The sequence below is a fragment of the Camelus bactrianus genome, chromosome 2 (genome assembly GCF_048773025.1).
Source record: "Camelus bactrianus isolate YW-2024 breed Bactrian camel chromosome 2, ASM4877302v1, whole genome shotgun sequence".
Lineage (NCBI taxonomy): Eukaryota > Metazoa > Chordata > Mammalia > Artiodactyla > Camelidae > Camelus > Camelus bactrianus.
In genome coordinates, this window is record NC_133540.1 from 26472286 (window position 1) to 26499158 (window position 26873).

A 26873-nucleotide genomic window follows, 5' to 3' on the forward strand; every position below is an offset into this window, starting at 1 on the left:
CATCAGCAGTGATGGTGACGATCACGAGCGTCCTTCCGCTGGAGGAAGCCACAGCGCGAGCGAGGAACCCGGGCGGGCGCGCCGAGAGGCTCCCGGCGTGGGTACGGGTACCGCGCACACTGCCTGGGGAGGGGAGCCCGCTTGGCCGCCGCAGGCTCGGTTCCCGCCCGCCGCCGGCGCGCCCGGGAGGCCCCCTCATTCGGACTCCGAGACCCTCGGTGCGCCAGACACATGGCGGCGGGGGCGGCGCCGGGGCCGGAGGCGCCCCTCCAGCACGAGCAGGTACCCTGCGCGGGGCGCGGGGCGAGGGGCGCGGGCGCGCAGGGGTGGGGGACACCGGGCCGGGGTCCGAGGCTCGCGCACCCGGGCTGGGGGGCTGGACAGATAGGTCCCCAAGGCCCCAGCCCCACCCGGTGTGAACCGGCCCGGGATGGGGGGGCAGATGACCTTCTGAAGGTGCTGTTGCTTCGCCTCACCCCGCTCACTCTAGGAGGCCGAGCTCCACTCCATTTCTCTCTCCCTTTTTCTTTTTCCTCTCCCATTCCTCCTCCCCTTCCCCTGCTTTCCCCCTTCCTCCGTCCTCTTCCTTCCCACCTGCTCTGTTGATCTAGGATGAGGCTTGTCCTGCTCACCCCTGTGCATTCATTCCCTGCCCTCCGTACTGGCTGCACCCCCTCTCCTCCGCGCTCCCGGGCGGATGCCCCGGGGGCCCAGGTGAAGGCCAGGGCATAAGAGGAGGACAGCTGAGGGACATTGGGTGTACATCGGGCTTGACTCTATGGTTCTCAAACTGGAGCCTGCGTCAGAGCCACTCGGATCGGATCGTTGGTTAAAACGCAGATGGATGGCTGGGCTCTGCCCCCAGGGTCTCTAAGCCTCATTTCTGGAATGGGGCCTGATGGTTTGCAAGTCTGTCTCGTTCCCAGGAGGTGCTTCTGCTTGAACTTTGAGAACCACTGAGCTCGCCACGTTCTTCCTCCTGCTGGTGATGATTTCAAACCCAATCATTAATTTATTTTTCACTGACAGGACAATTCTTGCGCCATGATCTTGTACTAGGAGCTGTGCTATGCTTGGGGTGGGGGGGGGGTGCAATTAGAGGTGGATCTTTCCTCTGGGAGCTCACCTTCTGGAAAGAAAGTAAAACAAGGACAAAAATAACTCCTATAGGGTAGGAAGAAATGACTGTCCCAAGTGAAGCTTTGTAGAATTTCTAAGAGGCAAGGGATTGCTCCTGGCAGGGGGGATGGGCAAGGCTGATGGGGGCGTGGCATTTAAGCTAGGCCTTGGAAGTTGGGGGAGATCTGACCTCGTGGTGGTGAGGGCCAATGAGGATTCTAGATGAGGTAAGGACAGTACCAGATTGCTTGGAGGTGAAGAAAACTGTTGGGGGGTGGTGACCATGGGGATCGGGGGAACAGAGTGGTATTCACTATGACTCAGGTAGAAATTCAGGGCTCAGGAAGGCCTGTAGTAAAAGGCTGCAGCAGGCCACACTGTGCACTTGGAAGTTACTCTCTAAAATGGAAAAACTAAAAGGAAACTCCATGGCTTCCTTGCTGGTCTCAAATCCAGACCATCCAAAGTGGATTACGGATGAAGGACTTTGCACACCAGGAGGGGCGGGAGACTGGCAGAGTCACTTCTGCTGCTGCTCTAGCTGCTCCCTTAAGGCTGACATCACTGCCTTGCTGTTGCCTTCAGGAGGCATGGCCTCTCTGTTAAGTCCGCCCTGGGAGGGACTCAGCTTTTCCCTTAGACCCCCATGGCAAGGTGGTGTGTTCCAAGGACCACCGGAAGCCAAGATGTCACCTGGGAGCCAATTAGAAATCAGATTCTGAGTCCCCATCTCAGACCTACTGAATTAAAATCTGCATTGCAACCAGACCCCTGGGTGACAGCACATCAAAATTTGAAAAGTGCTGGTTTAAACCAGACTTTACAAGAGCTGAGGATAACAAAAGGAAAAGAGAGAGAGTTTCCAACCACCCCATAAAAACTTTCTGATCGCCTATATATCATCCTCTCACCCTAAACCTCACCTTATTTTATTTTCCTTATCTCCATCGCCACCTGAAGTGGTCTGTTGGTGAGTTTGTTTCTCTGAGAGCCTCCATCACCTCGGGAGGTCCAGGGGAGCAGACACATCATCTACTTTGCTAGCTACAACAGTTTCAGCACTGAAAACAACCTGGAAAATGGCAGGGCCTCTGTAAATATTCACTGACAGAATGAATGAGTGGATAAATGAGCAGACAACTCCATGACGTGGGTCACGGTTGGCCCAGCTCCCCTCCGACCTCTCTGTAGCAGACACCATCACCCTATTCCCCATCCATCCTCCTCCCCCCAGCTCAGGCACACCCCCGCGGCCTACTGAGCCAGCCATGCCTGGCGTGCTCTTGAGAATCCTCAAAGTTGGAGTACAAGAGAGCGGTGAGTGTGGATTCCGGGGTCCTCTCATCTGCTTCTCTGAGGTCTGCTTTGCAGGCTCTGGTTTCCCCCGAGAGGACCCACCTCTGCCCCAAACCTGCTCTCTGCCTTGGGGGAGGTCACACACACCCCACTCCCCTCTGTGCACGGGAATTCTGCCCTCCTCCTCTAACACAAATTCCACGTCACTGAACACAGTGCTCCAAACCTAACACCCTCTCCTCCGGCTCACGAGTGTCTTAGGGACATCAGTAGTTTGCATTTACTGTTCTGGCTTTACCACTCCTTGTAGCAAGATTTTTCTAACAAATGGATTGTCATGAGGGAGGAGTTGAAAGTGAAAGGGAGCAGCTGGGATAGGTGGAGGGTATAGCGCAGTGCTTAGCATGTATGGGGTCCTGGGTTCGATCCCCAGGACCTCCATCCATCAATCAATAAACCTACTTACCTCCCCCACACCTCCCCCCTCAAATAAAAGGTTGAAAAAAAAGAAAAAAAGGGAGCAACTGGGGTGAGAAATGATGAGGGTCTATCCTGGGAGGGTGGTGCTCTTCAAATACATCAACTGAGTGTGTGTCAAGCCAGGCGGGAGCTCAGGGGTGGGGTGTGGCCCAGCCCTGCCTACCTGCAGATTCAGACACAGAAATAAACCATCAGTGACTTGCAGTGTGGCAACAGTGGGCAGGGACCCATGGGCCAATAGAGGGGCCTAACCCGAAGGGCTTCCTGGAGGAAGTGGGCCCAGGGTCACCCAGAGGGAGGCTCAGGGTACAGGAAAAGCATTCAGGGGACAGAAGTTTCTGCTTGGTTGAGGCAGAGTGTGTGCAGGGGCCGCCGAGGGAAGCCTAGCCGAAAAGGGACACAGGCCTGATGAGGTATGTTAACAAGGGCAGCTGCTTGGATTATGAGCAGAGGCAGGATAATATGATCAGTCGGCTTTTGATATGATAACCTGGCTGTTTGAAAAGGGGGAAAGGCGAAGGCAAGGTCCTAGGGAGGAGGGGAGCGCCGCATGCCTGGTTCCATCTCTCCTCAGCTCTGAGCGCCTTCCTCCGCCACCCACCTACAGAGTAACAGCCCCTCCCCCGCAGGTTATGCTTTATCACGTTGTGTTTATTTCCTTCTAGAATTTGCTACATTAGGTAATTGGTTTGTTTACTTGTTTATTGTCCACACTTTCATGAGAACAGAACCTTGTCGGTCTTACTCACCATCATATGCCCGCCCCTATCCAGTGCCTGGCACACAGGTCGGAGGCAATAAATATTTGTTGAAGGAATAAAAAAATGGATGGCGTAGAGGCCATAGAGGTGGCAAGAAGTGGTTTGCAAAGTATTTAGAGGTGGGGGCAACAAGGTCTAAGTGGAGGGTTATGTCAATTATGGCGCCCCCAGTTTCTGTGTTGAGCAATTGGGTGGATGGGATGTGGGGCAAATGAGTGAGATGGCCGGCAACAAAATGGGAGCAGTTTGGGGGAAAATTCATGTGTTCAGTTCGGAGCAGGTTGAGTTCCTGTGTCTGAGGGCCATCCAGGTGGAGATGTGTTGGAGGCACTTGTACAGAGGAATCCAGAGCTCAGAAGTGAGACTTGGCTGGCAGAGAGGAGGGGTGGTTGGGATGATGATGCACGGATAGGCAGGAAAGTTCGTGGCAATTCTAGACGAGGAGCAGGAATAAGGAGCGGGCAGACAAACACGATGGCCTGATTTCTTAAAGTGACGTGTGTTCACGTTGAATACATTCGATGTAGACAAGTGTGAAAAAGAAGTAAATATCCCAAGACAGAGCATCACCCATGGACCATTCCTGCTGACATTTCAGTAACCGCTCTGGACGGATCTCTCTTCTGGATGGCTCTGTCCTTCATTCTGTGTAACTACACATTTACATGAATAGGCTCATCTATGCCAGCTGTTTACGGAGGACCCTTTTTCTCCTAATGATATGTTGTGGAAATATCTCTGCGTCAATGGATAAGGCTCTGCACGATCATTTTAAAGATCTATATGGATTTCCTTTGTGTAGAGATAACATAACTCATTAACGAATCCCCCGCGATGGACACCTAGATTGTTGACAATTTTTCAGAACAATAAATAAAACGACATGGGAGGAGGGTATAGCTCAGTGGCAGAGCTCATGTTTAGCATGCAAGAAGTCCTGAGTTCAATCCCCAGTACCTCCACTAAATAAACAAACAACTACTTACCCCCCAAAAGAATTTAATAAAAAAAGGGAAAATTTTTTTAAAAACGATGTGAACACCTGTGTCAGCCTTCCTTGTGTGTTTGTCTCTTCATGTCCTGAAAGAATACTCCTAGAATATTCTATAGTAGAATAGATGAACACTTAAAATTTTGCCAGATTTCTCCAGAGAACTTGTCTTCACATATAGGCACACCTGAATTGCATGAGAAAGCATTTTTTCCCTTGTCATTCTTTTAGGGGAAAATTATACCTCCTTGTTATGAATATTTTTTTCTTTTTAATGTTAGTTTGTATTAAAGTTTCATACATCCACAATTTAAGGAGTCAAATAATTCTACAAGACTGAAAACAACCACACACACACACACACACACAAACCCCAGCAGCCCCACTTGCACTCGCCATCCCTATTCCTGATGTCCGCCCCCCAGAGGCAACGATTTTCAGCACTTTCAGCCGTCTTTTCTGCTACACACCCCCTATTTTAAATAACACAGTTGTACAGCACCTCGATTTCTAGTCACTGGTGTGGTTTCATTGATCCTCTGCTATGGATGATGAGAACTTTGCTCTCTCACACCAGCTTGTCCCCCCATCCCACTCCCACTCCCTCCCTTTCTCCCATCCTCTCAGTTTAGTTACATCACAAGTGTTGGCGAAGTCTTCATTCACCAGTTACGTTAGTGAATCTAAGTGGGTACCATCACTCTCAGCTGGGTCACACATCCATGCACTACATATGCACCCTGTATCATTCCGCTCTCCCGTGAGTTTCATGTTTTGGCATCCTCAGCTTTCTGTGTACCAGTGCCCTGTTCATCCCCCGACCCTCCCCCGGAATTGTTCCTATCTTCTCGACACACCGGAACACATCGGCTGATCTCTTGGCTTCATCTTTTTCTTGGAGATACACTTGGTGAAACATCATGTTCCTGGTCCAGTCTAGGCTGGCTGCACCCTCAGCCCGCTGCCCAGACACCCATCCTGGAGGCCCCTCCACCATCCTCCTGGGGGGTCCCTTCACCTGGAGGGGACTGGCCTGGTTGCAGCCCAGTTTCCTGGAAATCCTGTTTTTCTCTTTCTCCATTCACCCTGCTATTTTAGTGGAGCCTCCTGAGACAGGAGATGAATTTTTTTTGTTGTTTTTTGTTTTTGTTTTTTAAAATTTGAGATTATAGTATTTCCTTACAAGAGGAACGTTTTAACAAATTTTACATGTGTCAATCAACACTTGTTCAAATTGGGCACACATCAAATCTAGCATTATGGGAGTTTTATTTATTTGGAAGTGAACCTCTATCAGTACAGATGCCAAGATACTCCACAAAACATCCACAGGAACTGTTTTCATCTTTGTAAAATTGTTCACAAACATTTCCTATATAATCCAACATAAAACAGAGAAATGGTACATCTTTGTCTTTCAGTGTGCATACAATGGAAAAACAAGAATACATGTATATTTTACAAAGTAACTAACAGACACTAGCAAGCTGACAGTTTTAGTCTGTAGGTGAGAGGAGGTGAATGCTTTTAAAATTTTGCATGTCTGTAAATATCTGTATTCTGCCTCCAAACTTGAGTGGTAGTTTGTCTATAGAAGTAATTTTCATTCAGAGATTTCAGCATTTCGCTCTGCTGTCTTGTAACTCGTGGAACTGGTGTTCGGAGGTCCCCTGGGCTCCCGAGCTTGGATCTTTTGCATTTGACCCGTGTTTTCTCTCTGGATCGGCTTTTCCTTTTGAATCACAATTTTCAGATTTCCTACTGATGTGATGTGATGTGATGTGGCTCCTTTTTCATTTATGTCCTGGGCCCCTGGTGAGTCTTCTCATTTGAAAACAGACGTCTTTCAATCCTTGGGAATTTTCTTGTATCATTTTTTAAAAATGTCTTGCTATCAGCCAACTCTATTCTCTTGGTCTGGAACTCCTATTTTTTGGTTATGAGATTTCCTGGCCAGATTCTCTAATTTTCTTATATTTTCTTTTTTCTTTTCCATCTCTTTGGGGGAGGGGCAGTTTAGTTATTCTCTCCGAGGGAGTTTCATAATTTATCTTCAACTTTCCCATTAGATTTTTCTATTTCTGTTCTCAAATTTTACGTTTCTAAGAGCTTTCATTTGGTTACATCTTTGAAGCCTGGTGTCCTTGTCATCATGGACACAGAACCAACCCTCTCCTGTCTCCAGCACCTGGTGATCTTTGGCCATCTGCTTGTGTTTAAGTGGAGACACTAAAATACTATTTGGAAGCTCTTGTAAGCAGGAGAGCCTGCTGACAGGCAGGCCGCACTGGAGGGTGACCCAGCAGGGCCTTTTCATAGGGAGAATGGTGACGGTCCACTTCTGCAAGTCTTTTCTCTTGGCCTGGATGATTTCTGTTTGCTGCCTGACGGCCAGCATCCCTAGCCAAGCGACAGGCCTGCCTCTAACAGGCCCCGGGTACCAATAAAGGCCCACCTGCCACACGTCTAAAGATTATAAACCACGCTGCTCCGACAGCCCTACCTGCAGTCCACCCATGACCTGGGCAGCCTGCTTGACCCACAGTTTGTAGGAACCACACTCTCCCCACCTGCACCACTGTTTACACACCTGAGTGGAGCGAGGACCTGCTGCGGCTGGATGTGCATATATGTCTCCCAGAGCTGCCGTAATAGAAATCTATTCCTTCACAGTTCTGGAGGCCAGACATCCAAAATCTACATATCGGCAGGGCCATGAGCCCCCCAAAGGCTCTGCAGGCAAATCCTTCCTTGCCTCTTCCAGCTCTGGGCGACTCCAGGTGTCTCTAGCTTGGAGCTGTGTATCTCCAGTCTCTGCCTCTGAATTCACATGGCCTCCTCCTCTGTGTGTCTTTGGGTGTCAAATCTCCCTCTGACTTTCTTTTATATAAAGTCACCAGCCTTTTGATTTAGGGCCTCCCCTGAACCTTGGATAATCCCATCCCAAGATCTTTAACTTGATGACATCCACAAAGACCCTATTTTGAAATAAGATCACAGTCACGGGTACCTGAGGGTAAGAACTGGACATATCTTTTGGGGAGGGGTTGGTTGGGAGGGACAGCATTCAACCCACCCCAGCACCTAAACCAGGGATGAAGCCTGGTCCCGTCAAACACCCCAAAGATCCACGGTTGGAAGCCGCCCTCCCATCACCCTCTCTAGCCCCTCCTCACTCACCTCCTCACTTTTCAGACTCAGGGTTTCCAGGCAGTTTGTAGCTGCTTCCAAACTACCCCACTGCAGTGGTGGGGAGAGAGGCGGTGCAGTTAGGAAGGGAACCCGGTCTGCCTGGACACCAGCTTTGGGGTGGGGTGGTGGGGTGCAAGTTAACACCTCTATCTCTGATTTCCCAGGGCCCAAGTTCTTCTTTATTTCCTCTCTTTTTACCCTAATCCACCTGAACGTGCCAGCCCTACACCAGCCCTCCTCCATCAATTTCTACTCAGTTACCAAACTTTCAAAAATTTTCTTAAGAGACAGAAAGGACTAAATGGAAATGTGTGTCTCTTTTGGATTAAATTGTAAGTGCTCTTTTTCCTATTCAAGAGGCAGGAGGGAAGGGGCAAGGCACAACCACTGAAGGAATGACACAATGATTGAGGACAGGACAGACTGGCTAGAACCAAGATGGCAGAAGATTCGACTTCCGGGAGACCTTGAGCCTCATGGCGCACCACCCACAGCCACCATGACAGTGCCTTGGCTGACCAAAAAAGGGCAAACATAGGCAGGGGCCAATTCCTGGAAATCCCCGCCCCTTCCCCAACACTACTGAAATAATCCTCCCTCTTGTTATCATATGAAATTACTGAGCCCGTAAAAACTGACAACCCACTCTCTCTTGCCTTCTGAGACAGCTGACAACCTGCCTATGGAGTGTGTATCTACTTTTACTTTAAACTAAACACCCCTGCATCTCATGGCCTCTCTCCCTCTTGCCTTTTGAGATGGCCAGCACTCTGTCTGTCGAATGTGTATCTCCCTGAATAAATCTGGTTTCACTTTACTATGACCTCGCACTTGAATTCTTTCCTGCGCGAAGAGAAGAACCTATTTTCTAGCAATAAAGTTACTAACTTCTTGCCCTCACATATGTTGTATTTTCTTCAGTTTAATTTGTCTTTGAAATATAGGTGATGACAATGTAATTTGATTTTTATGTCCTCAAAATCTACCGATTTTTTTTTTTACTTTATAGTTTCTGGTCTCCAAGTCACACTTAGAAATGCCTTCTCCACTGCGGGATTATTAAAATATTTACTCATATTTACTTCTAGTGCTTTTAAGATTTTCTTTTTTACGTTTAAATATTTGATCCTTCTGGAATTTATTTTGAAGCCGGGTATGTATCCAGCGTTATATTTTTCCCAAATGACTAGCTAATGGTTTCAATGGAACAAACCATTTTTTTCCTCAGTGATTTGAAGTGACCCGCTTATCGTATACAATGGGGCCTGCTGCTGAACTTTCTGTTCTGTTCACTCATCTGTCTTCCTGTTCCTGGGCCAGTAAGGCTTTTAGTTAATTTCTGTGGCTGTATTGTGAATTTCAGTGCCTGAGAGGCCAAGCCCCGGGTCTTCACTCTTTTTCTGAATTTTCCTGGCTATCCTCATGCTAATCCTTCAGATGAATTTTAGTGTCATTTCAATTTCCAGAATATAAATGCTCTTAAGAGCATCGAAGGGCTTACATAATAACATAACAGAAAAAAAATTGTCAGAAAGTAGGTTCTGCCCTAGAAAAAAATAGTGTCCTACGGGGAACTGTTACTAGCTAGAAAAGAGTTGTCTCTAAGAATGTCATCATCACCATCACCATCATTGTCATTGTTTGCTTTTTCCCCAGGAAATAAGAATATTGTTTCAATACCCCTTGATCTAAGGAAGTTCTTAATTGCATTTAGCAGAAATCTTTCCAGCTACAATTTCCACTCTTGAAGCTTCCCTGGTCAGCAGTAGAATAATTTATTATACTTCATTAAAAATGACTTGAGAACGGGAGGGCACAGTTCAGTGGTAGAGCCTGTGTTTAGCACGCACGAGGTCCTGGGTTCAATCCCCAGTACCTCCACTGAAATAAATAAGTAAATTAATAAAAACCTCATTGCCACCCCCTTTTCCCCCCGAAAATGACTTGAGAAACAGACTCACAGATATAGAAAACAAACTAGTGGTTACCAAAGTGGAAAGGAAAGGGGCGGGGACAAACTAAGGGTGTGGGATTAAGAGAAACAAACTACTACAAAATAGATAAGCAACAAGGATATACTATATCACACAGGGAATTATAGCCATTATTTTGTATTAACTTTTAATGGAGTATAATCTGTAAAAAATACTGAATCACTATGCTGTATACCTGAAACTAATAGAATATGGTGACTCAACTATACCTCAATTAAAAACAAAGAGACTTGGAATCTGGTGGATAGTTACACGTTTATGCCCAGGGCTATATTGCTTGTAAAAGTCAAAGGGAATTTGTCTTCTCAACTGAACTAAAAACCCAGTTCCCTGTTTTAAGCTGATTTGAACAAGAAGCACCATGAACCCAAAGATCTTGAACAGCAAAAAGAGAAGGACCCAGGGAGTTTCTTGGTTATAACGTTTATTGAGATAATTGGCCCTTGGATGAAGCACCTTCTTACAAAACTCTCATCCTGTGTCTTATTTATACTCACAATATTCCAGGGAAGCAGACAAGAACAGTTTTTATATCAATCTCCAGTTTCTAAGAAGGAAATGGAGACAAGCCCAGGTTAGTGATGTGCCCAACGTCAACCCAGTGTCTTCTGAGTCAGCTCGGTGTTTGATGCTGAGTGGTGCTGGGTGGCTGCATGGCTCAGGGCCCCAAACCCATCCAGTGTTTTCTCCCTCAAAGCAGATGTCTCCCTCAGCAGAGTGGGACCTTTCGGACAAAGGAGGGGGCTCAAGTACTGCTATTCCCTGGGGGCTGCCACTGAGGTCTTGCAGCTGGAAGGCGGCCTTGGAACCCAGGTGCTGTGACCTCCATTTGGATGTCAGGGACCACCTGGTGGGATCAGCCAATAGGCAGAGAGCTGTGCAGATGCTGCCAGCATCACCTACTGCCTCACCCACTTCCTCTCTCCCAGCATCAACCAGCAAGTCCTAGCTTTGGACAGACACTGCCTAAGCCTCTGCTTGGCTGTGTCATCCGGTGTTTTCACCTCTCTTGCAAGGGCACCCCTCCAGCCTCTGACCAAGGCACAGACGTTATTGCGGAACCGGCGTACAGGAGAAATCCTAGCCCGAACGATGAATGACGTTGTTTCTTTCCGTCTGTCAGAATTACTTCTGCCACTTAAGGAAAACAAAGTGGGGAAGAAAAATCTGGTTAATGTCAGGTTTATGTAACAAATGTTTTATTTGCTTTGTCTTCTTTGCCATCATTGGGGATTTTAGCTTTTAATGCTAATGGACTTGGGATAAAGTTGTTTCCTCCATGAAAGTTACACAATGATGTCTTTCCAGTGATTGGCCTTAAAGGCTTCAAATGACCAAATGGAGTGGATTAGCAGTGACCAATGGAAGACAGCATGTGGGTACACCATGTAGGTCGGCCAGAAGCATCTCCTGGGGATGGTCTCTGTGGTCTCCAGCTCAGTCTTCAGGGCAAGGCCAGGTTACCCCTACTTCCCAGGAGTCAAGGTTTAAATTAAGGTAAATTAGCAGGAGGACATGAACATGCTCCAAATAAGTAACTGGAAAGCTCGTCTCAAAAACCTTAAATTTGGAGATGGCATTTACTCATTGGCATCATTCAGTTCACCAGCAAAATGGAGGGATTTTTAGATGTTCTCCAATTCACACATCATATACCAGCAGCCAGGGTGACACTGCCTCTCTCTACAACCTCGACTGAATTGCCAGACAAAACCACAGAACGGGCCTCATCTGGTTCTCTGACCTAGAAAGCAGAATCGAATCTTTGTTGATCTTTATTGACATTGACCTGCTTACTGTCTTGTTTTGGATGTGTACCTGTGTGCGTATTTTTTAGTTCCATAAGCAAATATTCTATTAGAGCTCCCATCCTCAATTATTCCAGTACTAAGAAACATCACTATTTATCATGGTTTCAGTTTCCCATGTCATGTTCTAAAATGCAAGCTAAGAAAATGAGAAAGTTTTGAGAAGGACTTTTTTTTTTATGTTTTTCAGATCTCTCACACAAAGCTTTCTGCCGATGATGAGTGGAAGTAAGTGATTTGTATTTTTTTTACAGCTGGTATACTAAAAATGAATCTCCATCTCCACTGTTTGAGAAATTAAATGAAGCTCTCATTTTATTTATAAATTTCCTGGGGTAGAAGGTGAGTTAGTATGGCCATGTGTGCACAATGATCTTATAGACCAAAACTGCAGGGATTTCTTCTGTTTTCTACAGTGGGCTACACACTGTCCCACAAAGATGTCTGTCCTTCAGTATGTGTCCTTACATGTCCTTGTCCTTTTTGGCACAAGACACACCTAGTTTTCTTTATAGGCTGTTTCTCCTGTGTTATGGTACCTACTGTAGGGCCATGGGCACCAGACGGAATGAAACAAAAATGAAATGGCCCTCCTTTTTTGTATTATGGTCACCACTAGTGAATGCATTCCTAATCAAAATAGAAAATACTTCTCACATTTGTACACTACTTTATAGTTTCGAAAGTACTTCCACATACGTTAACCATCTGAGATGCACCTTCACTGTATATACATAGAAGAGATGAAATGTCCTGGAGTGTGTTTTGTTTGATATCTGTGCAAGTCCTGTCTTAGCCTGATGACAAATTCACTCTTCTCTCTACATGTGGCCTCTGTTGAAGCTTGTTCATTACATAGAATATGAAATAGTTATTTTTGATTGGGGGGCTGTACAAACTATAACTAAGTGCTCGCACTTCTTATTTTTCTTCACTTCCCATTTCTTCAGAAGAGTGAATATTTCTTTTTAAAGAGCCTCTAGAAATCATTCTCGGCTTCTAAGCTCAGCTTCCAACGTGGAGACTAGTAGCCACGTAGTGGTACTCAGTTTGATCACCCGATATGGACTTCAGCTTCTTCACGTGATAAATGAAGGGGTTTCAGTATATCTGTGGCACCTCCCAGCGCTAGCATCCTAAGATGCCCTCTCAGAGAAGCTGAACTCAGAGAAGCAGGGCTATTTACTAGGCTCTGTGGGCTTATTTCTGCACATTCTCCAGCAGGGGGCACTCCTGGGATTTGGATGGGGCCCTTAACTGAGGCAGCTCTGGAGAAACGCTGGTAAAGGCAGAGATCCAATCCAGGCACCCAACGAGTGCCTTTCAAAGGTCACAGAGTATGACCCTGGAGAGCTTTCTGGCTGGTACTCTAACTAATGCATATTGTGACCAGTCATAAGTAGAAAATTTAAGAGATTTTGTGACTGACAATGCCCCACTGGGGTGAAAGATCACGTTAACCAATGTTTATAAAGTAATCGATCGGCCAGATTCATAATTGTTCCCCCATTTTCCCTCATCTGGATCCTGGACCACTCTCTCTCCCTCTAGGTCAGTGGATCCCAATCTTGACTGCCCCTTAAAATCACACAGGGAACCTTTAAAAATTACTGATGCCTAGATCCAATCCTAGAAATCTCTGTCAGTTTGCTCAGGTGGCCACAGCAAAGTACCACAGACTGGGGGCTGGAACAACAGAAATCTATTTTCTCACAGTTCTGGAGGTTGGAAGTCCAAAGGCAAGGTGTTGGCTGGCTTTGGTTTCTTCTGAAGCCTCCCTCCTTGGCTTGCAGATGACCGCCTTCTCCCTGTGTCTCCCCACGGCCTTCCCTCTGTGTAAGTCTGTGTCCTCATCGCCTCTCCTTGTAAGGGCACCAGCCATATTGGATTAGGATCCATCCTAATGACCTCATTTACCTTAATTACCTCTTTAAAGACCCTTTCTCCAAAGACAGTCACATTCTGAGGTCCTGAGGATTAGGACTTCCACATATGAATTTTAAGGGGACCCAATTCAGCCTAGAACATCCAGCAATGGTCACTGAATTGATCGAGGGTACAGCTTGGGCACTGTGATTTTTAAAATTTCCAACTTACAGTACAGGTCAAGAACCATGACTCTAGACTTTCTTGGAGTCCACTTCTGCTGGAGGAAGTTAAACCGGATAACACACTATTTCAGTGGTTTTCTCTACCATTATATAAAATCAAGAGCCCAACTAAACGCTGAAGCATTTAACCATCCTCTGAATGTTTGTGCCTAAAATAAAACCTGCTCTGCAAGACTTTCTCCTTATAATGAAAACAATGTATATAATTCAGGTGTTCTCCGGAGCCCAGTGGATAATAGCCTCTCCATAGGTCTCACCTGCAAGATATCCTTTTACTTGAGAATATCAGAAATTATTTGAAATTACCAATATTTTATTGGATTTTTTTGACTTTCAAAAATGACACTTTCCTATGAATCAGCTTAATAGTAATTATTATTCCTCATATGGGTCCAAATAAAATAATATACATGCTTTACAGTTTTGGAACAACCCTGCAAGATACAGAGGGATCATTGTTTGAAATTTGCAAAAGTGGACACAGAGGCTTAGAGAGGAAAAGTGACTTTCCCAAGGCGATGAAGTAGCAGATCGGGGACTGGAACCCAGGTCTTCCCAGGGCCCATCAGTGAGTTCCCTTACCTTGAAAGGACAAGGCTGAGGCCAAAAGCACATGGGAAAGCTAAGGGCTAAGCAGAGTTGGTTTTGCTGATAAACTCAGGCTGACCCTTCCCCAAGCCTGGGGAAAAGGGAGGAACCAAGAAGGACTTAGGAGAACTTTGCATTCAAAACTTCAAAAACCTGACATTTGAAATCCACAACTGCTTTTCATGAGTTCAGCCTATTTTCCTTTTTTGGCTGAATGTGCTCGAACTGAGGGCGTTTTCAGATGACCTCCTTTGCCGGTTGCAGTCTGCAGCAGGAGAGGATGTACAAGGCGCACCGGGGCCACGAGTCCATGCACGTGGAGATGATCTTGATCTTCCTCTGTGCCCTGGTCATCGCCCAGGTCGTGCTGGTGCAGTGGAGACAGAGGCATGGCCGGTCCTACAATGTGAGTCACCCCCTCCCCTGCCCAGGGGCCGCAGGAAGCCCACTCCTCTTCACCTGGCACCCCTCCTTTGTTACCACATTGAAGGAACTGGTTTGGTTTAAGTCAGTGGTCTCAACCCAGCGCAGTTTTGCCCCCCAGGGGACAATCAGCAGCATCTGGAAACATTTGTAATTGCCACGCCTTGGCAGGAGGGAAGGTGGGGGTTGGGAGTTGCTACTGGAATGTGGTGGGTAGAGGCCAGGGATGCCACTAAACATGCCCAGGACAGCTCCTCATGACAAAAACGTCAGTAGTGCCAAGGCTGAGGAATCCTGGTTTAAGTAAACCAACTTTCCTTTTGTGTATGAACGTCTTCTGCCACTGGTCCAGGGCAAGGAGGATTAGGAACAGCAGAACTGAAGGACTGAGGCTGTCTAATTTTGCTTCATTAGCAATGAACTGTCTTGGCATTGACGGTTTCCATACCCAGGAAGCGTGTTAATGCAGACACTGCGCTGACCTCAGCCACACAGATCAGGACCCTGTTGTCACCAATCCCATTTGAGCATGCCCACTGGAACCTTCCCATCTCACGGCCTCAGAGTCATACCCTGGGCTCATCGGGCCTGAGACCATGGCATTGCAACGTTTAGAGCAGTGGTTCTCACGTCTCACAGTGCCTCAGAATCACCTGGAGGGCTCATTAAATCAGATCCCCAGGTCCCATCTCTAGAGTTTCTGGTTCAATGGAGACCAAGTGATTTGCACATCTAACCAGTTCCCAGATGGTACTGATGTTACTGGTCCTGGGACTGCATTTTGAGAACCAATGGTTTCGACTTGAGTACAGACTAAATACAGAAACAAACGTTGCAAAGGAAAACAATCCTCAATTAACACTCTACATGGTTCTGGGTCTTGGATTGGTCATTGTACAAGACTTGCCTGTGACATAGAATGTGTTGGCTTAGACCACTATTTTTATCCATCATTTATTTATCCTACATAGCATGGATCTAAAGGAATTCTTTTGCATTCTCCACAGGGGATCTTGTGGGGTTTTTTTCTGTTTGGTTTTCAAGCAAATGCATCCGTTTGCTGTCATGTCATTTCTTGTCAATTAAAACGAACGCCCTCTACATTATACTTGGACAAATGCTCTTTAATGAAAGATACTGGAATCAAATCTCATTAGTTATTCTCTCTCATATCAAGAAACAGCCCCTTAAATATATGGTTTCTTTATCTTCAAAATGGAAATACCTAACATAGAAGTCCTAGAGTCCTTAAGAAGAAACTTGGATTCTTCAGGAAAGGGTTCAGAGCCCTAGTCCTTCCTTCCTTTATAATTATTAATTATTGCTTCTGGATGAGATTTTTTTAAGTTCAGTTTCCTTGATGACACAGGTGCAGATTTTGCATAGAAGGAAAAGTTCCCTTGAAAGGAAACACCACGTGAGCCAACTGACTTGCAATGTGTCTCACCATTCCTCCACCATTATTATTTGATGATGCTTTGAGGTGCTCTATGTCAAAAAGAATCTGTCCTTGTCTTGTATTTGAAGAAGTTGCTCCCATGTCAACTCTTTGAAGATGTCACTGCATCTGTCAATGAGTTAACACTGGCTCTACCTAAACACAGATACACCTACCCATGGGTCAGCGGCCCCTTGAAGGACTTGTTGCCATTGGAGGTTCTGACTCTCAGTGGCTCAGACTACAACTGTTGGTTAGCTGGTGTGGTCTGCCCGTTGTTTCCCGTTGCTCAGTGCGCAAGCTGCACTGCCCGGAGTGCTCCAGGCACGTTGCTTTTGCCTGTGCTCCACGCCCACCATCTAGGTTTCCTGTCTCCCTACTTCTCACTGTGTCCTACTGTCACACAGCTGCGTTATTTTATGGTTACCCAGAGGGGCTCTCTGGTCCTAAGGATACCCTGGAGGTGACCAGGTGACCATGATCGTGGCCTCTCTTAGGGTGACCCAGTCTGGCACTTTGACAAAGCTAGGAGCCTGAAGATGCCCGCAGTGGTCAAGGACAGATTTGGGTCTCATGGCTCCCCACTGGAACTCTTCTGGGTTAGTTCATAGACACAGTTTGGCCTCTAGAATTTTTTCTACTTCTTTGTCCCATCAGTCCATCTATGATTGCATTGTCCCAAAGGAACAGGTGGAGCAGCCCCTTTCCCCTGCGTGGCTCTGATGACAGTCTTTGGCTCAAGGTGAGATGAAGCATGTGCGTGATCCCACATGCTCCCTTGCCTTTGCTCCATGCTCTGCAGCTCTTCCTGGGGGTTCACTGCCAGAGCCATCACCAGAACATCGCCATTTCAGGAACTCATGTTGATGTACGCAACCACTGCAGCTGGAAATGGTTCCCAGAGCAACAGTAGTTGATTCCAGCACTGGTTTCCAGTTTTTTGTTTTTTTTTTTTACTGTACTCTGCATGAACTGTATCCAAAAACTTGGCCCTAGCACACTACTCAGTTTAATGTCTTGGGGTAGAATTTGATGGATATGTTTCAACAAACGCTGACCTAAACAGCCTTATCATCCAAAGGGAACCTAAATTTTAACTTGTTTCTCTTGGCATTTAAGATTATGTAGGTCCTACCAGAGCCACAGAGAGTTTTGAACATGTTTATAAGGTTCTGAAGTTCTTGGCTTTTTTCTACAAAGGGCCATATAGTGAAGTTTATTTCCATGATTTGATATTGTAACCTCCACCAATATATTAATAATATATTATTATATATAACATATTAATTATAATTACTATAATAATAGTTACTCCATAATAATATTATTACATTACTATAATAATATATTTAATATGAAATACTATATATGAATTGATATATAAATGACTATTATGTATTATTACACTCATGATAAGTGATTTTGGTACATTATCTAAGTTACCCTGGGAGGTAATTATTTTTTATTTCCATTGTGAAATATAGTTCAGAGAGATTAAATAACTTGGTCAAAGTCATATAACTAGTTAGTTGCAAAGAAGAGACGAGAATCCAACCTCACTAGTTATTTTCTCTCATATCAGGGATACGCTCCTTCAGTATTTCTGAACTGTGGCTTCCTTACCTGCAAAACGCAAGCACAGCAGATAGAAACCTACCCCCAAACTTCTCGTGATTCGGAACATTGTCCTGTGAGAATTTCTAGGTACACAGTGAGCGCTCAGTACCATTAGTTGATTCTGAATGCATTCAAGAGATATTGTTTGTGTAAAACATGTGTGCAAATTTAATCATACACTGTTAAAGCAGTTTACCAATAAAAGAATCCCTTTCTGAATGCTTCTGTAAAGCTAAAGTGAATGTGCCCCCCATTAATCTACACTCTCCATTAGGAGATTTTGATGTACTGTTTTCTCTAAGCATTACACCTGTCTATCCCGCCTTGCCACACCCTCCTGCTCTGCCATCTGCTTTGTCTGGGAGTGTTCCCCAGGCTGCTTTTGTGAGATGGGTTAACAGGAACAAGAGGCAGGCTGGTGAAGAGACGAGAACTGGCTCAGGAGTTACTACATTTTACTACAGTGAGCCTCAGTTTCCTGATTTTTTAAATGATGAGTTTTTTTAAGGTAGAAAGGACTTCTGGTTTCAGCTCTGATATGTTAAAAGCTTGAAAGTCATCACTCCCATATTATGAGAAAAAAAGCTGAGCAAACTGAATGTCAGTGACTTTTCTTGGCCCTCTCAGAGAATTGAGGTCACAGGAAAAACCACCATCCCCAAAGTCTGGAAGCACAGATGAATGCAGGGAGTCATAACCAAGCTCTGCTTATTGGGAGCAGAAGCTGCCAAAATCATAAACTGCAGGAAGCATTTAATGGGGAAGTTGGAAGAAACTTGGGAGAACTGCTGGAAGTGGAGTTCAGACTAGCATGAGAGTGAGAAACTGCTGGGGGCCACAGTCTTAGGGGCCCCCACGTGTTTTTGTAGGTTTCACCTCCAGGAATTCCACCAGTTCTTCTCATGGTAAACAGCCAAGAAAAACCCTTGTGTTTCTGACAGGATTAGAGGAAGAGTTTATCATTTAGATCTGAAGTGTTCACCATAACAAAGACATACACAGCAGGGGAAAAGCTTTTATCAGGGCTTCATCAAATGTGGAGAAAGGGAAATTGCACACCTTCAGCCCCCTCTAGCCTTCCTGTCTCACCTGAGGGGAAAACAGAAAGTTCAGAACCACTTGGGAGGGTCATAGTACAAGGGAAGAACTAACTGAAAGAGCAGGACTTATGGGGAGGGTGTAGCTCAGCGGTAGAGTGCAGCGTTCAGCACGCCCAAGGTCCTGGGTTCAATCCCCAGTGCCTCCATCCAAAAATAATAATAATAAATAAATGAACATATTACCTCCCCCCAAAAAAAATTTTTTAAAAACTATTTTCAATGTCATAAAATAAATCTATTACATTTTAAAAAAAAAAGAAGAAGACCAAGACTTGGTCACAAAATGATGGAACACTCGCACTGCCCCTACCTTATCACCGCATCATCAAGTGTCCAGTGTAACAGGTGATTACAGATGAAAACGTGGCAGGCTACACAAGAATGAGCTTTTTAGGGGAACCTAAAGGCAAAAACGGAGACACAAACAAGTCTACCAATGGAAATGAGAGACTCTGACACATAGCAAACATCAAACACAGCTCAACTCTTGGCCAAATTAGCACAAAACCTCACAGTAAAAGTTCTGTTACCCAAAGAAAAACTTCAGTTCTCATTACCCAAAACATTATGCCTGCCTTTCAACCAAAAATTACAAGACATACTAAAAAGAGATAAAAAAAAAAAAAAAAAAAAAAAAAAAAAACCACAGTCTGAAGAGACAAAGTAAATATCAAAACCAGGAATTTAAAATAACTGTGGTTAAGATGCTAAGGAAGAAGAGATGGGTAATGTAAACAAAGGGGTGGAAACTCCAAGGGCAAAACTAAAAGCAATGCTAGGGGAGAAAAAAAAAACGTAACAGAAATGAAGAATGCTTTTGATGGGCTCATCAACAGACTGGGCAAGGCTGAAGAAAGAATCAGTGAGCTTGAGGAGAATATCACTGGAAACTTCCCAAATTAAGATGCAGAGAAAATAAAAGGGGGAATGAAAAGAAAAAAAATCAGAATATCTGAGAATTGTGGAATAATTCCAAAAGGTGCCACAAACATATTGGAATACCGAAAGGAGAAGAAAGAAATATAATGAAGCTGAAGAAACATTTGAAGTAATAATGGCTATGAATTTTTTAAATTTAATGACAGACACCAAACCACAAACCTAAGAAACTCAGAGAAGAAGCAGGACGAATATCAAGAAATCCACACAATATTGTAAAATTATTATAAATCAATAAAAAATGTTAAAAAAAAAAAGGAAGAAATCCATACCATGGCATAGTAAAGTTGCACTGCAGAAAGCCAAAGGCAAAAGGAAATCTTAAAAGCAGCCAGAAGTTTCTTATTCCCTGCCTATTAAGGAACAAGAATAAGAATTACATCAGATTTTTCTTCACAAACCATACATGCAAAAAAAAATAGAGTACAATATTTAGAGTATTGAACAACAACAAAAAAAAAAACCACCAATCGAGAATTCTATATGCAGAGAAATTATCCTTTAAAAGTGAAAGAGAAATAAATACTTTATCAGACAAACAGAAAATGAAGGAAATGATTGTCAGTAGACATAACCTGCAAAAACTGTTCAAAGTTATTCAGCAAGAAGGAAAAATGACATAGGTCAGAAACTCAGATCTACATAAAAAAAGGAAGAGTGTCGGAAAAGGAATAAATGAAGGCAAAAATAAAATATTGTATTTCTTATTCTTGATTTATCTAATGATAACTATTTGGCTCAGTGTAGTAATGGTAACAATGCATTGGGTGTCCTAGTATCTGGATAAGGGAAATGAATGACAGCAATGTTATGAGACATAAGAGGGAGGACTTGGAATTACCCTGTCATAAGCTTTCTTACAACTAGTGAAGCAGTGTAATGTAATTTGAGAGTGCACTGGGATTTGTCATAAATGTGTGTTGCGAACTCTAGGGCAACCACTTAGGCAATTTTTAAAACAGATGCAGTAGATATACTAAGAGAAGAAAGAAAACGGAATTATAAAATGGAGTTACAAGTATCTGAAACAACCTCATGGAAGGGAATTTGGGGGCAGGGACTGTTCCAGGTACCTTTGGAAATGAGCAACGTCTGTAAGACGAAGGCAGTGGGAACTGCACGTGACCACTGTACCCGAGTTGATAAGGTTGTTTCTTACAGTGATCTGGGTTAACAATTCTGCAACCACTATATATGTCATGCTGGGATGGAACAACTAAATAAATCAATGATCAATGGTGGAGGTGGGAATTTACAGATACAAAAGGTAGGGGAGTTATGAAAAAAAGTAGGAAGTGTACATGTAATAATATGTGTAAACAGCTTTGTATACTGAAGGTATTATTATTTACATATAATGTTTGTACCCTGAAGTTATTGTTTATTATACATGAAGTCTTATTACTTTCACGTTATTTCATGCATAATTTGGACCATGGACTTCAGAGATGACAGACTACTCCAAAAAGCTCAGAACTTTTTCAGTTAGAGCTTTTAACAAATTTGTCTATCTTCTGAAGCTCGTTCATCTAGACAGTTCCTGTGTACTGTGTACAGGAGCTGTGTACATCAGGGCAGTTCATCTAAAATACCTAAAGCAAAAGAAACAGGTGACTATGAAAATAAAGTTTAAAAATATAACATTAACTGCTCCCAAGGGATGCCCAAAAGTGTGGGTAGAAAGTGGAAAATTTTTTATGTTTTGTTTGAGATACTGCCAAATACCTGGATGTTTCCAAACACATAGTAACAGTTTTAGTGCAACAGAGACTGAGCATCTGGACATTTGAATTTTTCTCTTTCCAGCTGACTATCAGCTGGAAATATAAGTTGATATGGTGTAGACATGGGCAAAGCCTCAACGTTAAATTATTTCCAAATGCTTTTAACCGCATTTAATTAAAAATATAACTTCATTCAACACCGTCCTCTCCACCTTCTTTTATGTTTCCTACTTTTCGTATCTGCAGGAAATGAGGGAGGGGGCACCAAAAAACAACCCTTCTACTGTCCTTCAAATCAATAGAAAGCCTGATGATACATACACAGAAATTGGACTTCACACACACACTGTTGACTTGCATCAATACACAAGCAAATAATTTGCCGCAAGTTGAAACATTGCTCTATTTAAATCAAACTTCCTGCCTATTAATAGCTGTAAAACACTAGCACATATTGCTGTACCAATAAAGCATCTATTGAGTCTTTTTAAAATGGGGCAAGACACAAATACATACAAAGTTGCATACCTACATCCACACATACCATGGCAGAATCAACAGTCTAAATTGAATGGAATAGAAATATGGACCAAGTGAATTTCTAAGAGCCCTTCATATGCCAGGATTCTGTACTTTTACTTGTTCGAATTGTCCACACTTCCGTTTACTGACTTTGCACGGATAGCAGCAATATTTTCTGGAGTCATTTATTCTCAGGATAATTTTCTGCTTACCTTTGAGCATCTCCCTCCGTGCCCACCCACACAAATACACACAGACACACTCGCCAATGGTTGCAGGCAAGTTGGGGATTTGCAGTGCAAAGAGAATGGGCATCACATAACTTTCTTTCTCTCTCCTTTTTTTCTTTCTTTCGCTTGGTGTGACCCATTCATCATTCTGTACAATTAGACAAATGAAGAGATATCTTTGTTTTGCCTTGATTAGCAGTTCTTCTCAGATTCATCATGTGCCTGGCCCCAAGAACAAACATGGTACCTTTGGGCAGCATTGTGTTTGTCATGAAATTCCTCCTGCCACGATATGTGGGTGGGGAGGCTGGGGTGATGTGATCCAGATGCACGGGCTGCCCTCCGCCAGGAATGCAGATGTGTTTTATCCGCACATGCCCAGATGGTGACCCCTCTGGCATCATTAATGTGTCCCAGCTGCCAACCTTTCTCCTCCGCAAGCTTGCAGCTCCATTTCACATATTTCATGTGTTTATTTATGAGGAACAACATTCCTGCATTTCATATGTGGCAGTTACTATTAAAAATGAGAAGTTTTAACTGCTCTGGAAATTGATAAAGAATCTTTTAAATTGCTCTGAAATGTGGCCCTCATTTCAAAATGACTTCCCATACAATTATTGAATTCATAATGTGAATTTCTGACCTTTCCCCTGGCATGTTGAGAAAATATGACATTGAGTACACATTTTACAGATAGTTAAGAAATTAAATATTTGCATATACAACACAGTATAGGGACCTTTTTTTTTTTACTTTCCTTTATTTCTGATCTCCAAGGCCTATTTTTTAAAAGTAGCATGTCTATACATTTGAACATTGTTATGTACTGTTAATGAAAGCCAGGCATCAAGTAAGAGAAATTTGGCATCTTCTAGAAATGGGTTGCAATTATAGATCTACAGGGAGAGAACTAGTTTTACAAAAAACCAATCATCGCTTCAAACTACAGTAAAGTGTACCTCCACCGATTAGAGGAAATGGATTAGTCTTCTAAACTTTGGCTTATAATCTAAAGTATAAAATATAAGAGGATGGTCATTTCACTAAATTAAAATGAACTAAATCTTTTTATTTTTCAAAAAAATCAGCTTTTATGGGGTAAATGTAAAACTGAATCAAATTCTTAAAACAAAAGGATGAAAAATGCAAATGACAGATGATCAGATTTTGAAAGATGGAGTTTATGTCCATTTCCTTCTTTCATATCAGAAGTAATGAACAAAAGAAGCCAGAATCTATCATTTATCCTCTATAACCATCTCCATGATGAGCTAGAGGAAATGAATGACCAAAATACTGAGGAGAATTTTTTAAGAGGCTACACACTCTTATTATCCACAGCAGAGTCACGGTTCTGATGCTGAGTGCTAAAGGAAACTGGGCATGAGTCCTGGTTATCTAGCCTGTGGTTTCTGGCCCTCATGAGAAACTATTCTGCTCCCTCAAGTAAAGCTTGTTTTTCCTATTTGGATATATACACATTTATCTCAATTTCAGAAATAAAGGTGCAAACTCATTCATTACCTTTGACCACCCCCACAAAGCAGTACAGAAGATTAAAGCAATGATCTGACGAATCCAGGCAGGAGTAAAGAATATTTATTCTTCTGTGGAAGTACTGCTTGAAATTTAAAAACCAAAAAAGTAGGTGATAGGATATTTTTTTCCCAAACTCTCCAAATAGTTACTTCAGATTTACTCTGTGTGTATCTTTGTCTGAATGCATACGTATCATAACAGCTGTCGTGTTCCCTGAGAGATTTAGAGCCACCCTAAGAAGACTTCAGATCCAGGCCATTCATGGGGATGAAGAAATAAAAAGAATGAAAAGCCTGGGAAAATGTATCTTCTCGTTTGACATGGAAAGAAGAATGACTGTGGCCTGGCCTTTTTCATTTACACTTTGAAGTTCTATCAAATAATTTCAGTTATTGACTTTGAGACTATTATCTCCAAGTTCTTATTAAAGGATCCAAAAACTTTTTTAAAGTAGACTCTTTTGTCTAAATCACCTCCTTTTATCACCAAGATGAAGCAAGTTAGCAAATGACATGTCTTTTTTATACTCAGGTGATAAACCTGTGACACACATGCTCTGAAAGCTCTTTCCACATCACTGGCAGACATAATTAATTGATCATGACACTCTTTATCGATAAACCAGAACCCAGGCTCAGAATCTTCCTCAATAGAGCATTGCCAGGTGCCATGACCAATTAAAGTCCACACCTGAGACAAAACCTCTTTGCCATCCCCCTTGTATACTGGTGCTGAGCAAATATAGGTGGTCAGTCCAAATGTGATAAAACATAAAAGTCCAAAGGTTATTGCTATTATTTCAACCTATCTGCTTTTTACAAGTTGGTGAATAGCTGGTATTAGGCCTGATCTATAGAGTAGAAGTGTCACTATGGCAACTGCATCAAGTCATTGACCCACAGCCCATCAGCGCAGTCTGTCCTGCTTCCTGCCATGTGGGATTGAGGCCAGACAACTTAAAGGACCCTCTGAAGGCTACCTGGACTCATGTCAGTGGTACAGGCCACAAGGGGTGATGCACAGAGGGACAGGAAAGGGTCTAATCTACAACTTGGGCTGCTTGGAAAAGGCACCAGTAATTGGAGAGAAAAGACCAGAAGCAAACCGGTGGGTTGCAGATCTGATCATCAGGAGCAAGATAACTCCACAGCTGGGATAAGAGGCTTAACGCTGAGGAGTGCGCTGGGACAGCGGGCAGGAGACCTCCCAGATGCTGCTCTGACTCCACTTCTGCCTTTGCCGTCACCGTGATTTGCACACGTGCCGGGATAGTAACAACAGCCCCTTGGCATCCAGTACTGTTTCCAGAGCGCTTTCCCAGCTGTGATCTCACTTGTTCCCCACCTCGGTCAGCCCAGGGAAGCAGGCACTGCGGTCCCCAATTTTAACAACTCAAGTGAGGCTCGTTAGTCCATAATCACATTGCTATTGCAGCCTAAAGTTGCTTTCATCTGAAGTATCCAGAGGAAGGAGGTGATGGAAGATGGGTGTTTTGGATTACTTCCCACCCGAGTGTCCAGATAATGACGCCGACCCGCTCCATAGCTACGCATGCACAGAACAGCTTGCAGTTGGGTGGGGAGCCAGTTGCATGTTCCAGACAGGATTGTGAAGGTGGCTTCCCCCAGCGTAGCTTCTGAATTGTTTACTAGTAGGTGTGCCATCTAGACCCTCAGTCATTGAAGGAGACTTTCTGTTCATCTCTCTGACAGCTGGTGACCCTGTTGCAGATGTGGGTTGTCCCTTTGTATTTCACGATAAAACTTTACTGGTGGCGGTTTCTGTCTCTTTGGGGAATGTTCTCAGTTACCACCAGTTACATCCTCTTCAGAGCAACCCGAAAACCCCTCTCAGGGGGAACACCACGGTACGTACGTATTCGCTTCCTTCTTTGCCCATCATGCCCTTACTTTAACCATTAAAAATTATATTTAGTTCCCATTTTCCTGATGGAGAGGAGGGTGTGACACTCCTTTGACCCTTAAGAGCAAAACTGGTGAGAGATCAACTATACTGCTGTGAGTTCACAGAGAACATTTAACGGTGATTCAGACATGCCTGTAAAATCTATGACTTCAGATACTAGCTTGTGAAGGCCAGGAGAAAGAGAAGTGAAACTATTGTTTAAATTCTCTGGAGCAGTATTTGCACATTAATCTTTGAGCTCAGCATTTTATGCGATCCCACTCTAAGTCGAGTCACACGCGTTTTATAATAAAGCAAGAGTCAGAAGTTTGTACTTCTAACAATGAGGTATGTATTTTATGTCTGATAAATCATGAGTAATGGACAACTTATTACTTTCAGAATAAATGTGGTTTTAATATTCCAATGCTCACTTTAATTACCATTGCCAACCTCTTGAAATTTATGTAATTCCATCAGATCATCCACAAATCTTTCCAAAGTGCTTATAATCTCATAAAGTGTCCACAAGTTTGTTCTTATTCTCCTGGTTCTGGAGACTAGATCTGAATCCAATCCACATGAAACTGATGAGCTAAAGAGAAAATATGGAGCGTTAAATGCATGTTAGACAATGTCAAGTTTTGATCTATGATGGAGAGTAAATTCTAAGCTCTGTGAAATAGTTTTATGATTATTTAGCCATTGGGATGTTTGTTTCTAATCCTCTAGAAAAATGGGAGAGACAAACATCAACTGTTTCTTCTACTTTAGAGAAGGAAAATCTGTTCAGCGAGAGAAATCAAATACATGTGATGAGAAAGAGTGACATTCAAATAAATGAATTCAAGCTTATGAGTATTTTAATTTAACACCACTTAGGCAAGAGCTTTAGGGTGATTTTAGGAGACTTTCTAAACTGGCCAGTTTGGGGTTTTATACAGCCTTTGTAGGGCCTGGTTTACTCCTCAGTAAATGGGCATATGGTACCCCTTCTCCTTCTTACAAAATGCTGTCAGTTACTTAAGACTGTGAGAGCGATCTAAGTTTTGGATGAATTGAAATGCACTTGTTTTCATCCCCTGGATGTAAT

General features: G+C 43.7%; 1 protein-coding gene across 1 annotated transcript in view; it reads left to right on the forward strand.

Moving 5' to 3' along the window:
- Positions 1-231: 231 nt before the first annotated feature.
- Positions 232-26873, forward strand: part of RNF175 (ring finger protein 175) — a 49505-nt gene continuing 22863 nt past the window's right edge. The window contains exons 1-4 of the mRNA XM_074375421.1: positions 232-282; positions 11832-11869; positions 14605-14746; positions 25588-25742. Of these exons, the coding sequence (XP_074231522.1) occupies positions 232-282; positions 11832-11869; positions 14605-14746; positions 25588-25742 (386 nt within the window). The remainder of the gene's footprint in view (positions 283-11831; positions 11870-14604; positions 14747-25587; positions 25743-26873) is intronic.